At 46.1% G+C, this 17,702-nt stretch overlaps 1 protein-coding gene across 4 annotated transcripts in view; it reads left to right on the forward strand.

Annotated features, from left to right (window-relative positions):
- The first annotated feature begins 248 nt into the window (after nt 1–248).
- The window catches only part of CNNM1 (cyclin and CBS domain divalent metal cation transport mediator 1), a 50,694-nt gene continuing 33,240 nt past the window's right edge, over nt 249–17,702 (forward strand). For all 4 annotated transcript variants that reach the window (XM_045581977.1, XM_036438801.2, XM_045581978.1 and 1 more), the window contains exon 1: nt 249–2,031. In XM_045581977.1, the coding sequence (XP_045437933.1) occupies nt 456–2,031 (1,576 nt within the window). In that variant the 5' untranslated portion in view covers nt 249–455. The remainder of the gene's footprint in view (nt 2,032–17,702) is intronic.

Raw genomic sequence — 17,702 nt, forward strand, 5'->3', positions numbered from 1 at the left:
GTTTTACAGATTCAAGACTTGCCTCCAGGAATATGTTTTTACTAGAAGGGGGAATGCTAGCAGCAGGAGAAGCAAAATGATGGGAAATTTCCCTGGCCAATGGGGAATCAGAGGGGCCAGCAGGGAATAACTGCCGGGTAGGGTAGGCGTTCGCTAAGGTGCTGCCTACAGCTTCAGTAGGAGGCCTGCTCCAAGCCAAGCTTTGCAGGCTGCAGTTCAGATACACCAGAGTGCATCAGGGTTATGCACCGTGCAGGGATGCGTGGCCACTTCCAGCCTCCTGCTGGGACATCCTGCCCTGACAGGGTCCAAACCCCCACCGCCTCCAGCCCACGCGCGCAGGGAGCGTGCACGTGGTGACCTGCCCGGGCCCGGTTCCAGGCTGGCTGGCTCCTCCTCCCTCCGGCTCTCGCTCTTCTCTCTGCAGTATCACGTGCAGCCGCGCCGGGTGCAGGATGGCGGCAGCGGCAGCCGCCGTGGGTGTCAGACTCCGGGACTGCTGCAGCCGGGGCGCTGTGCTCCTGCTCTTCTTCTCCCTGTCCCCTCGGCCCCCCGCCGCCGCCGCCTGGCTGCTGGGCCTGAGGCCCGAGGACACCGCCGGAGGCCGCGTGTCCCTGGAGGGGGGCACCCTCCGCGCGGCAGAAGGCACCAGCTTCCTCCTGCGGGTCTATTTCCAGCCGGGGCCCGCAGCCCCCGCGGCGGCGCTGGCGCCCGCACCCACCCTCTCCTCGGGGGCGAACGGCACGGGCGACCTGGCCCCGCGGCTCGTGTTCATCGAGGAGCCGCCGGGCGGGAGCGGCGTGGCGCCCAGCGCCGTCCCCACGCGCCCGCCGGGGCCGCAGCGCTGCCGCGAGCAGAGCGACTGGGCGTCGGACGTGGAGGTGCTGGGGCCCCTGCGCCCCGGAGGCGCGGCCGGCTCGGCCCTGGTGCAGGTGCGGGTGCGGGAGCTGCGCAAGGGGGAGGCGGCGCGGGGCGGCGCGGGCGGCGGGAAACTCTTCTCGCTGTGCGCCTGGGACGGGCGCGCCTGGCACCACCACGGCGCCGCCGGCGGCTTCCTGCTGCGCGTCCGCCCGCGGCTCTACGGCCCCGGCGAGGGCCTGCTGCCCCCCGCGTGGCTGCGCGCGCTCGGGGCGCTGCTGCTGCTCGCGCTGTCCGCCCTGTTCAGCGGCCTGCGCCTGAGCCTGCTGTCGCTGGACCCCATCGAGCTGCGGGTGCTGCGGAACAGCGGCTCGGCCACCGAGCAGGAGCAGGCGCGCCGCGTGCAGGCGGTGCGGGGCCGGGGCACGCATCTGCTCTGCACGCTGCTCCTGGGCCAGGCCGGCGCCAACGCGGTGCTGGCCGGCTGGCTGTACACCTCGCTGCCGCCGGGCGTCGGGGGCCCCGGGGGAGAAGAGGACGACTACGGCGGCGAGGCCGGGATTCACTTCCCGTGGCTGCCGGCGCTCGTATGCACCGGCGCCGTGTTCCTGGGCGCGGAGATCTGCCCCTATTCCGTGTGCTCGCGGCACGGGCTGGCCATCGCCTCGCACAGCGTGTGCCTGACCCGGCTCCTGATGGCGGCCGCGTTCCCCGTGTGCTACCCGCTGGGCCGCCTGCTGGACTGGGCGCTGCGCCAGGAGATCAGCACGTTCTACACGCGGGAGAAGCTGCTGGAGACGCTGCGGGCCGCGGACCCCTACAACGACCTGGTGAAGGAGGAGCTCAACATCATCCAGGGCGCCCTGGAGCTGCGCACCAAGGTGGTGGAGGAGGTCCTGACCCCGCTGGGGGACTGCTTCATGCTGCGCTCCGACGCCGTGCTGGACTTCTCCACCGTGTCCGAGATCCTGCGCAGCGGCTACACCCGCATCCCCGTGTACGAGGGCGACCAGCGGCACAACATCGTGGACATCCTGTTCGTCAAGGACTTGGCCTTCGTGGACCCCGACGACTGCACCCCACTCCTCACCGTCACCCGCTTCTACAACCGGCCCCTGCACTGCGTCTTCAACGATACTCGGCTGGACACGGTGCTGGAGGAGTTTAAGAAGGGTGAGCAGTGGTCTTATCTCCTTTCTCAACTCTACCACCTCCAAAAAAAGTACTCTCCTTTCCTAAACATGGAGGCTTCCGGCACCCAGAGCAGGTCTTCCGTGGTACCAAAAACTCCAACTATACCCCACCTCATGGCGCACTGGCCCTTTCCATGTCCCTTCTCCCTACCTTCCCTGCCGATGACTGAGCTCCAAGCATCTTCTCCTTGGCTTGGCTCACAAGGTGCCCCATAGTTCTCATTCATTTCATTCCAGTGGTTTTTTTTTTTCAGGGCCTATCGCTTGTCAGGTATTGTGCAGGATGGACTTTGGAAAATAGTCCTTGGAGATCATTGCTTATAGCTTCCCACCCATTTACAAGTTCCCATAGCAAGTAGCCTTTGTTTTAAACTCCCAGGGCTGGAAGCTCAGTTTCCATTCAGTTGAGTATCTACAAACCCAATCCACTGCTGGACAGCTCCGCTGCTGACAATGTCTTACATTGGAGTAGAAACTTATATTTCTCCTAAGCTTCTCTCTGGATCCTCGTTATATCCTTTGAATCACATAGAATAAACCCCAAACACCTTAGACATTCTTCCCCCCTATTGAATTTTCCATCAGCTATTCACTCTGCATATCAAGTACCCACGTGGGAGATTAAAAATTGAGGAAGGCAATGAGGTCCTTGTACTTCTTGGAACTGTGGTCCCATGAGGTAGGATAGATCCAGACCTGAGGAAATAGTCTGGTAAAGGGAACCACTAGAAAACTTGCCTAACGACATGAAAAGAAAGCTTGTGTGTTTACTTCAGAGCAGTCACCTCACTCCTTGATGTCATGCTTATAACATATTCACTGCATGTCTGGAGTTGGTCTTGGGTGAGTCCAGTTCCCCCAAGAAACATCAGCCTTTGTACTTTGGTGTCAGTCGTCTTGGCATTCCACAGTTTTGCTGGTCCCCCTAGTTAGCTAGAGTTGACCCAGAAGGACTCTTGCTTGTTTTTCAAAATCAAATCCACCTTCAAGAGTCACCACTGAGAGCATTCAGAAGATTATCTCACAGATCCTGAAAGCAATTCTAGAAATGATTTGAGAACATAGAGAAAGGTAGAACCCTCTAGATTCTAGAATGACTATTTTGAAGGAGGCACTCATCTATACTTACGAGTTGGCATGTTTATTACAAACTAAGCTAAATAAAAAATAATAATTCCCTGACTTTAGAATCAGGCTTCAAATGTAGCTTCCCTGTGACTAGCAGGAATCTCATTTGACTGTGTGTGTGTTTTAATTTGTTTGTCAAAAATTCAGTTTCATTGCCTTATCATCTCTAGCTCTTCGCATACAGAGAGGTACCTGGGGTCTTCCTTCTGGTATCAAGGGGGAAAGAAGTAAAAAAGTTGTTTTCAGTATATAATTTGGTGAGAGAATAGCCCTAAACTTTGTGTTGGTATTATGAGAAGGGAGGAAGTGTGTGTGTGTGTGTGTGTGTGTGTGTGTGTAGCAGCTGTTTTAGCCCAAGTTAGGTTACTGTCTCACCTTCTTCTGTCGGTCTCCCTCCAGTTTTTCCAAGACTCATTCCCACTGCACTTGGGTTCATCCATCCGCTCTTAGAATTATTCTTCCATTTTCTGTGCCCTACAAAAGGGAGTCTGAATTGGACATAAAAGCTGTGAAAATCTGTATAAGTTTGTTAATGATGCCATAACAAAATACCGCACATTGCGGGGCTTAAACAACAGAAATGTATTTTCTCACAGTTCTGGATGCTGCTAATCTAAGATCAAGGTTTGGTTTCCTCTGAGACCTCTCTGCTTGGCTTGCAGATGGCCACCTTCTTGCTCTGTTTTTATCTCTGGAGTCTCTGCCTCTGTGTGTTCTAATCTCTTTTTATAGGATACCAGGCAGATTGTATTAGTACTCAGCCTATCGGCCTCAGTTTACGGTAACTTAGCCACTTCTTACATGTGATACTTAGGATAGAGTGCAGCTTAAGAGTGTCCCATTGTCATGTGCTTTGAGAAGACATTTTTAATGAAACTCCTGTGAACTCATTGACTCATTCATTTAGTATTTATTGAGAATCTACGTAGTAGTAAGCAATAGGGAAGACAGTAAGACCGCCCTCAGTAAGTTAGTCTACCCGGGCATGCAGTGTTAGAATGAGGACAGTCCTCAGAAGCAGGAACTGTGTCTTACTAACCTGTGTATCCGTGGCACCTTACACAGTGCCTTGCACAGAGTAGGCTAATCAAAAAAGTCGCTATTGATCTGAAATGAGTCCTGTTGCAGAATTTCTACATCAGGTCTGAAGAGAGCTTGTTGGTGTTCTAGCAGTTAGTTTGCAATTTAGATAGATTGCAAAAGAGGAGCAGCCATTGCAGTGAACACCACGCCAAGGAAGATACATCCACGTCCCTTCAGAGCCTTGCTCTTTCCTCAAAGTGTGTCCCTGAACCAGCAGCCTGGGCCTTGCCAGGGAGCTTTGGAAGTCAGAATTTCATGCCTCATTCTAAATCCACAGAATATAAGCCTGCATTTTAACAAGCCCTCAACTGGCTCTTGTGTACATTAAAGTTTGAGAAGCATTGCCTTTGGAGAGCCCTTATTAAGGGTGATGGATAGATTTATTTAGGATAGACTAAATACCAGGAATAATTATCAAGGTGGGTGTTCTGTGGCTCCAAGCTATATAACACAGTGCTAATTTCTATAAGAGTTATGTTTGCACCATAGGTTAGGAGAGGAAAGCTGAGTTGGACTACTCTTTTTTTTTTTTAACTTTTAAAAATGACTTTTTAAAGTCAGCTATAAAAGCCCTTCCATTTCCCTCACTTCTTGACATCTCAAGTTACTTCACTACATACACAAACCCCTTAGGAGATAGGAGAGGAAAATGGTAATATTTTAATAGGAAAAAGAGTTACCATTAATTGAGTGACAACTGTGCCAGACACCATGCCAAGCCCTTTACATACTCAGAACAGGGTAGGTATTATTAACTCCATCTTACAGATGAAGAAACTAAAGCTCGGATTAATTATATGACCTGTTCAATTTCCCATAGCTAATAACTGTCTGGACTGTGATTTGAGCTAGGTCTATAGGACCCCAAAAGCCTGTTCTATGTCCCACGACCTCCGTCTGACTCCCCCTACCATCCCCGAACTCCTGCCACCACAGGGTTCAAGGCTGGCCTTTTTCCCTCTGACTTGTTGCCTATGGCTGATTCACCTCTAGTTTCTGCAGGTGAGAAATGTCGCTTTTATAATCATTATTATTATTATTATTATTATTATTATTATTAACATGCATATTGCCTTTGGCAAAACATGTCTACCTACCTTTTCTTCTCTGATCTTAAAACAACTCCGCGGTTATAACTGAGAACCCTAACACTGCCTATGATCATCACTCAGCTTTTATACTCCAAGGCCCTTATTCCAATCCAGTTCTCCCTATTCATGTGGGATTTTACCTTTATAGCTCCCCAGGTCTTTAGAAAATGGGGAAAGGAATAATGGTCCTTCCAGCCAGCATGCTAGCTTTACAAAAGGGAGCAATGTTTCTCCCCAGTGGACTGTGAGTTCCTTGAAGGCAGAGAATGACTCTTATTTACTCTGATTTCTCAGGATAAGCACAGCAGTCACCATGGTGAGGGGATGAATACACATTTATTGAATAAGTGGTTTTAAATAGCTAAGTTCTGTATTTCTGTGTTTGAGGTAGACCTTGAGTTCAGAAAAATTAGTGTTGTTTGTTCCATGAACCATAGCCAATCTTTCCTCTTCCTCTTGCTGGGTTTTTTACCCCAGTTATACTGGCACCACTGTCCCTCTAGTCTTCTAGGCTTAAAAACCTCTCCTTCACCACCCACCTTCACCCTACTGATCACTGTCTTGTCTGCTCCAGCTTCCATAACAAATCATCATGCGCTGGGTGGCTCAAACAACAGAAATTTGTTTTTTCACTGTTCTGTAGGTTAGAAGTCCAAGATCAAGGTTCAAGCTGATTTGTTTTCTGATAAAAGCCTCTTCCTGTTTACAGAGGGCCACCTTCTCACTAGTCCTCACATGACCTTTCCTGAGTGCATGCTGAGACCAGAGAGGTGGGGAGAAAGACAGAGAGAGGGAAAGAGAAAGAGAAAGAGAGAACTGAAAACACACACTGGTGTCTCCTCTTTTTATAAGGACACCTAACTGTTTGGTTAGGGCTCCCCAACTATGATCTCCTTTAACTTATTTAGTTCCTTAGAGGCTGCGCTGGGGTCTTAGGACTTCAAGGTGTGAATCTGAGGAGGAGCAACATATAAATTTACGGACATTTAGTACATAGCCAGCACCAAAGTCTGCAAAAAAACTTGCCAATATTTCACCCAAATTATTTCTTATATGTATACATAATTTGGCCCACTGTTTCTGTCACTTGGTTTATTCATTGATTTTATTCAATACATAGTTACCATGTATCTGTTGTGTAGGCACAGAAGAAAACACCAGCAATATGGTTCCTGTCTGCATGGAGTTTTAATTCTAATACAAGAGACAAAAATTAAATAAGTGAGATAATGGTTAGGAGCATAAGCTTTGGTGCCAAACTGCCCAGATTGCATCCTAACCTTGGACAAGTTTCTTAACAGTTTGTCTCTTGTTAGCTGTATAATTAGGATAAAAATAGTATCTATAATAATAAAAGCACAATATTCTAATTAGATCAGACAGTCAAACGACCTTCAGGATGAAACCGCTGCAGCAAGGGCCAAGGCAGAGATGGTTAGGGGTGATCAGGCAGACTGGCAAGCAGTTAGAGGCGATCAGGCAGGCAAGTGAGTGGTTAAAGGGTGATCAGGTAGGCAGGCAGAGTGGTTGGGGTGATCAGGCAGGCAGGCAGAGTGGTTGGGGTGATCAGGCAGGCAGGCAGAGGGGTTAGGGGTGATCAGGCAGGGAGGCAAAGGTGGTTAGGGGCAATCAGGCAGGCAGGCACGTGGTTAGGGGTGATCAGGTAGGCAGGCAGAGTGGTTAGGGGCAATCAGGCAAGCAGGCAGGCTAGCAGTTAGGAGCCGGCAGTCCCGGATTGTGAGAGGGTGCAGGCAGGGCTGAGGGGCACCACTCTCCTCCCCCATCCCGTGCACAGATTTCTTGCACTGGGTCTCTAGTTTATTCATAGGCTTGTTTGAAATACAATAGTAAGACAATATCGCATTAAAATGCTTATTTAGTAACTTCCGTATACTAAATGTTAGATATGATTGTTCAATATAAACACAAATCTACTAGTCATTTATGCAAATGCCTCCTAAGAGGTTTTGCTTCTTCCAGTTTTTGTCTCCCTCAAATGTATCCTCTCCAGTGCCACTAAAATAGTCTCCGGTGATGTCATCTCCTGCTTTAAACTCTTCTGCTCTCCCCACCGCCTGCAAGGTGAAGTCCAAGCTGTGCCCTTATCTCTTGCTCCCTGCTCATCCCTCTGGCCTCATCACTCACCACTCCCTGCCTCAGCTGTATGCTCCAGCACCGTTAAACTTGTGGGCATACTGTACTATTTCTTGCCTTTGCCAGGAATATATATTGCCTGACTGATCCCTACTCCAGTTCCTCTTGTAACACTCAGCACACCAGATTCCTCCTATGTGCAGTTTCTCCTATAAACCCCATATCGCTAGTATTGAACCAACAGGCTCTGTTGTCTGTGTTTGATTATTTGTGCTACCAACACATCTGATGAGCAGCTAGAGAGCAAAGAGTCTTTGTAGCTGTAGCACCTAACAATGGATAGGACACATAGTAAGTTTTCAATAAATGTTTGTTGAATGAATGCTTGAAAGACTTAAACTTTAATATAATGGAAGAGATCTACAGAGCTGTAGATCTGTAAATGAATTAATTATCCCAGCCCCATCATCTGGGACTATGCAGCAGGACAGAGTCAAATTTTATGTATTTACTTTTAAAATTTTATGTACTGATTTGAGCGAGAGGGGGGTGCGAGGAGAGAGAGAGAGAGAGAGAGAGAGAGAGAGAGAGAGAGAGAGAGAGAGAGAAATCAAAATGGACATTAAGTGTCCGATTTGAGTGAGAGGGGGGTGCGAGGAGAGAGAGAGAGAGAGAGAAATCAAAATGGACATTAAGTGTTTAGTAACATTTTCTCTGAAGAAATCTGGTTGAAAAGTCAGTGTTTTGCTTATGACTCCAAATTCTTACGTGAGTTATTTTATCAGGAAAAGTATTCCTCCCATTGTTTAATTCTTTAAAAAGCTGCCAAAACAGTGCTGCATTTTTTGTCTTTCATAAAAGAAAATCAAAAGTTATCTTAACTCAAAGTTATATTTTTCTGGTATAATTAGATGTAATATGCTTTAAAATATGTTAAACGTTGCTAAATAATAATTAGTAATATTTAGGATGAGATGCTAACCTTTGGAACAATAATTAGAGCGAACAGTAAACAAAGTCTAGTCCATAATGTACAGGGAAGAAAAAAGGACATTAGAAAAAGTAAAAATAATTACATAAGGCATAATATATTTCTTTAAAATTTTTCATTATGATTATTATAATATTGTTCCATAATCATTTTTTTTTTCTCAGCCTGACAATAGAAATACTAGGTAACAATAGAATCTAAGCTGGAAGGGACATGAAAAACCTGAGAGAAAATCTAATTCACTCGTTTTTTTTAGATCTAGTTATCTTTTCCAGGGTATAATAGCCTTTATTGTCAGACTTTCTTTTTATCTAATCTAAATCCCACAGGCTGCAGTTCAATTCAATTTCCTCTTTTTTATCCTCCTTTGTGAGTCCTCTTTTATTTGAAGAATATAGTACCTCACCTCAATTCCATTTTTTAACAACCAGATACATTTGGTTATGTTTTCAGCTCCCTTGAAGCATTTGGACATCTCACTGGAGGTGGCCTGTGGATTCTCCTAACACAAATTCTCTTAAACTGGTTTACCTCTGGGCCCACATTTGGGACCCCTGGACCTTCAATAACAACTCTCAGTTCTCTTTTTATTTTCTGCTGTCTGTTCCTTTCCAGATTGAGATTTTTCTCAATTCATTTCTTTCTTTCTTTCTTCCTTCTTTCATTCATATATATATCCTGTTTCCCCGAAAATAAGACAGTGTCTTATATTAATTTTTTCTCCCAAAGTTGCACTAGGTCTTATTTTCAGGGGATGTCTTATCTTTCTGCACTAGGTCTTATTTTCGGAGGATGTCTTATTTTCGGGGAAACACGGTATATATATGACATTATTCTGTGTCAAGCCTCCTGCCTTCCTGGTGCTTACAGTTGAGCAAGGATATATACAATAGCCAATAAATAATTACAAACAATGACAAGTGATTTGAAGAAAAAGTATAGGGATCTATGATAGCGTATTATAGGGTCCCTGGTTCTGTGGGTAGGAATAGACTCCTGCTTCTCCATCCTCGAGTGCTATTTGAGCTGAGTCCTCCCGGACGGTGAGGAGTGTGAGGACGGTGAGCAGGGGAAGGGAGCAGACCTGCAAAGGCTTGAGGAGCAAGAGCCAGCCTGGGTGTCCTGTGAGGTTCCTGGGCCATTTAACATCCATGAGGAAAAACACCACCTTCTCCAACCAGCCTCCCTCGACCTCCAGTGACTCCAGTAGAACGCAGTAAGATTCACTGAGTGCCAGGCTGCCAGGGCGCTGGGAGATGGATGTGGATACAGACAGAAGGCCCTGCCCTCCAGGAGCATGAAAGGAGGAAGGGCCCTGGGGGAAAGGAGACAAAGCACTCCGAAGGACAGGCAAAGGCATCCAGCCCACATCTGCGGGAGAAGGGAGAAATAACTCCCAGGGAAGTGGAAAGAGAGGGACTTTGGGAAGCAGTTTTCCCGGGAAGGGCATCCCAGCTGAGGCAGGAGCTGGAGCTAGAAAAATAAAGGCAGAGGGGGAGCCAAGGCTGCATCTGAGTGCTGGCAAAGCAATGATCATCCGCTGCTTTTCTTGCAGTAAAACGGGGAGCTAGGTAGAATGAGGGATTTGTCGCACATCATTTGTTTCCTCCAAATGCTGAACGTGTATCATTTCACCATGTTTGATGGTGATAATTCTAAAATGTTTTATACCCATTTCTGCCTTTCGTAACAAAGGATCCTAAATGTAACTTAATCTTTTCTTGATACAGGAGCATGGTCATGAGAATGTAGTCATTTTGTGCAGTATTATAAAGCAGTTCTCTGTCTACTTTTTTTTTTTTTTTCCCCTGTCCGCTAGCTATCAGCTGCTGGTTCTCTTCGAGCCGGCCTCAAGCCAATCCCTGTCCCACTCCTCACAAAACCACTCTTTCTGAGCCTATTTGAGAACTCTTATCTAACTGAGAAGCCAAGTAAATACACATGTTGGGAATCGTGTGCCTGGTATACAATACACTTGGATAAATATTTGTTGAATAAGTGATTAATTAGGCTTTGAATAGGAGTTTGGGGTACAGGGTTGGCATACAAACCTGGGGTAGTTCCTTCTGGGATCAGAGTCAAAGCCGCAGAGTCAGACCTCCAGATAATGGGTCGTTACATTGCTATTTTTATAGTGTTGCTTAGCAAGCCAAACTGCCAATCGGCTTAGTTTCTAGTGACTAACAACTATTTTTTCATGCGCCAGTGATGCTGGTTACCATGGTGCTCTGGGTGACACAGTTGGCTTTTTTATAATTGCCTTTCAGTGGCTTAAGAAAAAAAAATTTTGTGTGTGATAAATGGGTTGATTACTCTATTTCCAATGAATTGGAGCAGGATAATTACTGCACAGGGCAGCCTCTCTCACTCTTTGTTTTTAAACTAGTAGCTAGAGAAAGGGACTTTTGTTTTTTTCCAAATCAAGGTGGTTGCTGTATGACTGGTAAGGTAACATTTTTGTCTTTCTCTTTCTGATTTGATAGAGAATAATTTTATTTGATTGTGTGTGTGTGTATATATATATGTGTATATATATATATATATATATATATATATATATATTTTTTTTTTTTTTTTTTTTTTTTAATACCAGCATGTGTTAAGGTAGCTTTTTCTCATCCGATTCCAGTGGAATTCTTCAATATTAAGATATAAACATTAGGACTTCACAGACCTTTGTAAACACAAAAGCTGACATTGTTGACACTGTTAAAATTCTTATATCATATATCATCACAGAGAAGCATCCTCTAAAAAGCCAACTGTTTTTGCAGTCCAGGACTTTTTCAACTTATTACAGTACTAGAGGCCCTGTGCCTGAGATTCGTGAATGGGTGGGGTCCGTAGGCCTGGCTGGTGATCAGGGCCAATCAGGGCCAGGCTGATCGGGGCCTACCCGTCAGGAGGAGAGATTGGGGGAGGGACTGTGGGAGGTTGGCTGCCAGCCCCAGGATGGAGCTGGCCTCTGCTGGGTCCGTAGGAGAAGAAGTGATGGTCGCCAGGCCGGGCATGGAAGAAATGGCCAATGCCCCTGTCACGGTTGCCCACCTCTCCCCCTCCTCCTTCCCTCAACACTGTGCCAGTGGTGGCGGGAGAGCACTGATTGGGGCCTGCCAGCTGGGGGGAGGGGCGGGGCCTGGGAGGTGAAGCCAGCCCTCCTCTCCCTGGGAAAGGGGCCATATCTGCCTCCACCAACCCCTGGCTCCCCAGCCCAGCCCAGGGCCCAACCACAATCAGGCAATTGGGGCCTGCCAGCCAGGGGGCGGGACCACGGGAGGTTGGCCAGCTGGGGGAGGCTGGCTGTGGGAGCACACTGTCCACCAGGAGGTAGCTCCTGTGTTGAGCATCTGCCCCCAGGTTGTCAGTGCACATCATAGCGACTGGTCGTTCTGGCCATTACAGTCATTTGGTCATAACAGTCGCTTAGGATTCTATAGAGAGAGATAGAATTACTAGTGTAGAGCCAGAAAAGGCACCTTGGGGAGCATCTGGTCCCATCCTTTCATTTTAAGGTGTAGAAAACTGAGGCCCAGAAAAGACAAATAAAAATAGCAATGATAAGCCCTTGAAATGCCAGGCAAAGCCTTTACACTGGCAAAGATCTTTCCAAAACAGCAACTCATTTGCCAACCTTGCATGTGAAGTCAGTAGAATTTATCCCTGTTTTGCATAGGAGGCACCTGGGGCTGGAGACACGAGTGTCCTGCTCGATGGTAGTGACTGAGCAGAACCAGAGGCCACATCTGTGACTTGCTGCCTCCGACCGTGGAGCCACAGACACAGAGAACTGTAGACACCTGGGCTCAGATCCCAGCTCCTCCTCTTACTAGCAGTATGAGTGGGGCAGGTCCCTGTACCACTTCCAATGAGGCTTATCTTCCTCCTTCTTAAAATGAGAATAAAGGTACTACATTGTAAGTTCACTGCGAAGGCAAACGGTAATGCCTGTAGAGCCCTGAGGACACTCCACCATTTATTTGCTTCTTACCTCACTGATCTAGTCACATGAATAGCATCTATCAATAGTTAGACATTTTGTATAACCAATGCTGACCCGGCCCATGTAAAAGTCACTGTACAGAATAAACAAAACTGAGAGCTGTTTACTTTGGATAGGGCTCAGGAACCAAAATTGAGTTCTGGCAATATCCTTACATTTCTTTTATCCTGTCATCAGTTAGCATTAGGTTTCTTCATCCATCACTCTGCCCTTCCGCAGGCATCCCAGGCAAATAAAAAAAAATTAAAAATTAAAAATAAATCAGATCAATGAAAGCCCTCAAAGCAATCCACTAAAATGAAATGCCAGGCAAAACACTGGAAGGGTTGGACCAGAAGGCAAAGTATGGTGGGGAGGTGGGACTGTGACTCCTTTCCCCTTCCCCGATCAAAGTCCTCCTCCTTCCTCGTGAGGTGCTAGGCAATAGCTCTGTATACTTTCCTCCAGGCTCAGGCCCTTTACAAAATAAGTTTCATTGCTTTTAAATACATTCAAGATAGGAAACCTGAGATTTGGCCTGAAATGTGGAATCTGCAAGGTGTGTTGGGAAGAGCAAGGCAGTGGAGTCAGACACACTTAGGTGTGTTTCCTGGTTTTGCTATTTAATAACTCTAGGCCTGGGGCAAGTCACTTTATTTTTCTGAGTCCCAGTTTCCTGGTTCACAGATTAGTAATAGCAATCCCCGTTTTGCAAAGATATGATGAATATATGCACCCAGTGAGCCCTCTGGCAATTACCACTATGGCGAACACTGTAAAATGGGGTGGATGTTAACCTGTGCTCTCAGGTCAGCTTGGGTTAGATCAGAAACAGTATGGAGATCGCTGGAGAAGCTGTAGGTGGTCTTCATATAAATGAGAACCTTCCAGTGGGTTTTGTCTGGCTTGCTTCAAGTAGAGCCTCATCTCCCTCCTCTCCCAAGGACCAGCCTCATTTGGCCATACCCCCTCGGCTGTCCCAGAATTAAGTAATCTGTGGGCAACTAAGACCAGCCCTATTTACCTTTCCATGTATCATTCTCATTCTGAGGTTGGTTTGGCCTGAGAATGTCTCCATCAGCCAAAACTTAACCAAATTCTGGAGTCATCCTGGTGATTTTTAAGCAGGGGATCCTGGTGATGGTTCGTTGAAGCTGGAGAGAGACAAACTGACCTTACAGGCAGCCTCTAAGACCAGTTCTGAGTCTGAGAGGCCTGAGGTTAAATGTTTGATTCGTATGTCTTGAAGCTTTCTACAAACCCCAGCTAGCATGGGTCCTAATTAATTCCCTGAATTCATATATTGGCTCTACCATTTATCAGCTAAGTATCCTTACACCAGTTATTTTTTGAATGGCAAATGAGCACAGTACATTTTGGTAGAGTAGTGGAAAGAAAGCAAGATATGTACCAAAATCATGGAGCCTTTAGTGTCAACAAGAAGACTTCAGAAATGATCCTCCCTAGTAACTGGAAGATGTTACTGAAATGAGGAATAACCCCATAAATGACTAGGATTGATTAGACCTGGGGAAAAACAAAAAGGAGGGTTGCTTAGGATATCAGAACAGTCAGCCAGGATGCATTGAGGAAGTAGAAAGTAAGGACTGTATGAACTTGCAATTGGAAGAGGGTGAAAATCTGGGCCTTCGTTTACCTTGTGGCTGCTCCTTCTAAGTCTTCTTTGTTAGTTCCTCCTACATCTTATTCATAGATATGTCCTCAGCACTTGAAGCAGGGCCTCTGTATATCAGATGCTCAAATATTTGTTGCATTACGTTGCATTTCTGTGACCTCTAACTGTTGGAATTCCCCAAGACTCAAAAAAAGGATCTCTTTGTCTGTTCTCACTCCCTTGGTTATTTCATTCATTCTACCAAAGATATTGCCAAGTTGAGACTTGTATGCCCAACTGCTACCTGATACCTCCACTTGGAGGTCTAAAAAGCATCTCAATCTTAAGCCTATCCAAAACTGAGCTTCTGCTCTCTTTGCCAAACCTACTTCTCACACAATAGTCCCAAATTCTGTAAATTGCAGTTCCATTCTTGCAGTTGTCAGGCCCAAAGTTCTCTTTCTTTCCTCACAGTCAGTCCCTCACAGAGGCTCTGTTTTCAGCACATGCAGAGGATTTGTCTACATTGATCACCTCTCTGCCACCATCCCAGGCCCGCTGCCACCATCTCTCACTTGGATGTGTGCCAGAGTTTCCTACGAGGTCTCTCTGCTTCCACCTTTGCCCGCTTTGTGTCCATTCCTAACATAATTGCTAGACGGATCCTTTTAAAACATAAGTCAGATCATGTCACCATTTTTGCCAAAATACAAATACACTTAAAAAGGTACAAACCTCTATAATGGCTTTATTTCACTCAGAGTGAGAGCCAACGTCCTTACAAAGCCCATACAGGGTTGATCATAGCTGCACATAACCACCCCTTACATACCTGGCCTTGGCTCTCACCACTGTCTTCTCCCACGCTCTGCAGTCACCCGGTTGCCATTCCTCAAGCACATCAGTTACAGTTCCAACTCTCACGGCCTTTGCATTTTGTTCTTCTGCAGAGACATCCCCCAGATATCCACAGGGCTCCCTACCTCTCCGCCTTCAGATCTTTATTCAGATATCACCTTCTCAGGGAGTTCATCTCTGGCCTTCCCCTGCCTAAAATTGTAACACCTACTAGCTCACTTCCACACACTCCCTCATCCCCCTTCCCTGCTTTGCTTTTCCTCTTAGCACTGTGTGAAAGGTTTTTATCTGGCTTTTTCTCTCTCACCCCCATTTACTAGAATGTAAGCTGCAGAGGAACATGACTTTGCCCGTTGTGTTTACTGCTGTATTTCTAGTGCCTAGAAAAGTGTTTGGCACATAGTAGGCATTCGATAAGTTCTGTTGAAAGAGTGAAGAGAATACAAATTGGAAGAATGTGAGGATTTTTTTCTAAATAGAAGCAAATGAAAAGAAAGTTAAAAATGACTCCTAGGTTTTGACTCTGGTGGTGCCACTTATGGCAAAGAGGGAGAAAGAGCTGGAATGAAGGGGCTTGAAGATCATGTGTTCCTGTTTGGATAAGTGATTTTGGTGAGACCAGGGGACAGCTCAGGCAAAAATGTCTAAAACAGGATGAGAGTTCAAAATAGACACTGATTTTAAGATATCAATTTAGTTCTCAGGAAAGAGGTAATGGTGATACTTAAAGTGAAGGGCTCTGCTGGGATTGTTAAGAGAGAGAGAAAAGAACAGAGAATCAAGGACTGGAGTAGAGGTTCTTTTTTTAATATATTTTTATTGATTTCAGAGAGGAAGGGGGAGAGAGAGCTACCGTAGAAACCTCAGTGGTGAGAGAGAATCATAGATTGGCTGCCTACCACACACTCCACCCTGGGGATTGAGCCCACAACTCAGGCATGTGTCCTGTCCGGGAATCAAACCGTGACCTCCTGCTTCATAGGTCGACGCTCACTCAGGCTGATCGAGCTGGAGCAGAGTTTCTTAACTACAACTGCCCACTGGAGTCTCCTGGAGAATTTTTAAACATCCCAGTGCCTGGACTGTGCTGGGATTGAGGCCGAACTTCTGCATCTGTCACAAACTCCCAGGTGATACCAGTTCCTCTGGCAGCAAGTGTCAAGAGCAGTGCCTCTCAAACTTTAGCGTGTCTACGAATCACTTGGGATATCATTAAAACAGCTATCTGAGCCCCACCTCACCACCCAAGATCCTGATTCTGTATGTCAGGGGTGGAGCAAGAATCTGCAGTTCAACAGAGGCCCAGGTGATATTCGATGCTGCTCCTCCAAGGAGCACTCTTTGAGTGGTAGAAGGTCAAGGCACGAAAAAATAGGCATTCAATACTTCCTACCAAATGAATAAAAGATGCTGCAGGGACACCAGGGAGAATAAAAAACCACTATATTTTTATAAGGTGAAGGTCATAAGTGAAGCAGAAACCATAAAATGCTATCCTGAATTCTCTGTTTCTAAGCAATATGTTTACTTCCAAGCTTCTATATTTTATCTTGGGAACACTTTACCTTGCCAAAGTACTGTAGCTGTTTTTGAAAGAAAGAGGAAGCAAATCAATTATTTGCTTTTTTGTTGTTGTTGTTATTCAAAGCATAGGAAGTATACTAATAGGGTCCTTGGACGCTCTTCTCTGTGGTCGTGCCTAAACCACTTAGAGGCTATATTTATTAAAGACACGTCAGAAGATACTTCTTTAAACCCCAAAAAGCAGTTGTGATGTTTCTGCCACTCTTAAACTTTCTATCTCTTTAAAGCGAGGTTTCCAACCTCGGCACTATTGGCATTCCTTGTTATGAGGTGCCTTGGCCTCCACTCACTAGATATCAGAAACATCTACCACCCCACATTTTACAACGCAAATTGTCTCCAGACATTGCCAGATATCCTTGGAGGACAAAGTCAGCCCCAGTTGAAAACCGCTGCTTTAAAAGCATCTGCAAACTTAGTCGCCATTCTAAGAAATCTGACCTGTAGTTTGGGTGGTGAGATAGAGCACCCTTTGGATTCTTGGGGCAACAGTAAAGACTAGTATGACTTTCAGTAGTAGGAAATTGACCTCAGACACAGCAAGAGCCTTTTAGATAGTGTAGTACTTCAAGCTTGCAGAGGTGATTGATACAAAAACTACAAGAAACCTTTTTTCCAAGCTCAGTATTAAGCAGTCAAACACCATTCTCTTCCCCATGTCCACAAATTACCTTAACCACCACATCATATAAGAGAGCATTCATCAGCTTGCCCTACAACTACTCTTTGAGGAGGTTCTTTTGTGTCTTTTCAGGAGCACTTTGCATCTTGTGACTTACACCAAGGTTACCAAAAGACCAGAATTTAACCTGACACCTCGGTGCTTGTTTCTCTTCCTCATTAATGGGTCATCTGACACATAACCAGAGCACCACAGAACCTACCCATACGCCAGTGGTTTTCAAACGTTAGTCTGCATCAGAACCAGCTGTAAAGCTTATTAATGGACAGAACCCTCTGGGATTCTGATTTACTACGTCTGGGGTGGGGCCTGAGAATTTGCATTTCTAACTAAGTTCTCGAGACATGCTTGACAAATTGTGAAGTTCTGAATAAATATTAATGATTTCACCATTTTTAGCCTAAATTAATTACCAGGTGTCCTGCTTTTCTAGTAAGTTGGGAGGAAACTGAAGTTACTGAACTAATAGTTGTGAGAAGGCACTTGAAAAATTCTGCTAATTTACAGAGGGACAGCTCAACCGGAAAGAGCATGGTTCTCATAGAA

Source organism: Pipistrellus kuhlii, unplaced genomic scaffold, assembly GCF_014108245.1.
Source record: "Pipistrellus kuhlii isolate mPipKuh1 unplaced genomic scaffold, mPipKuh1.p scaffold_m20_p_15, whole genome shotgun sequence".
In the NCBI taxonomy this organism is placed as follows: domain Eukaryota; kingdom Metazoa; phylum Chordata; class Mammalia; order Chiroptera; family Vespertilionidae; genus Pipistrellus; species Pipistrellus kuhlii.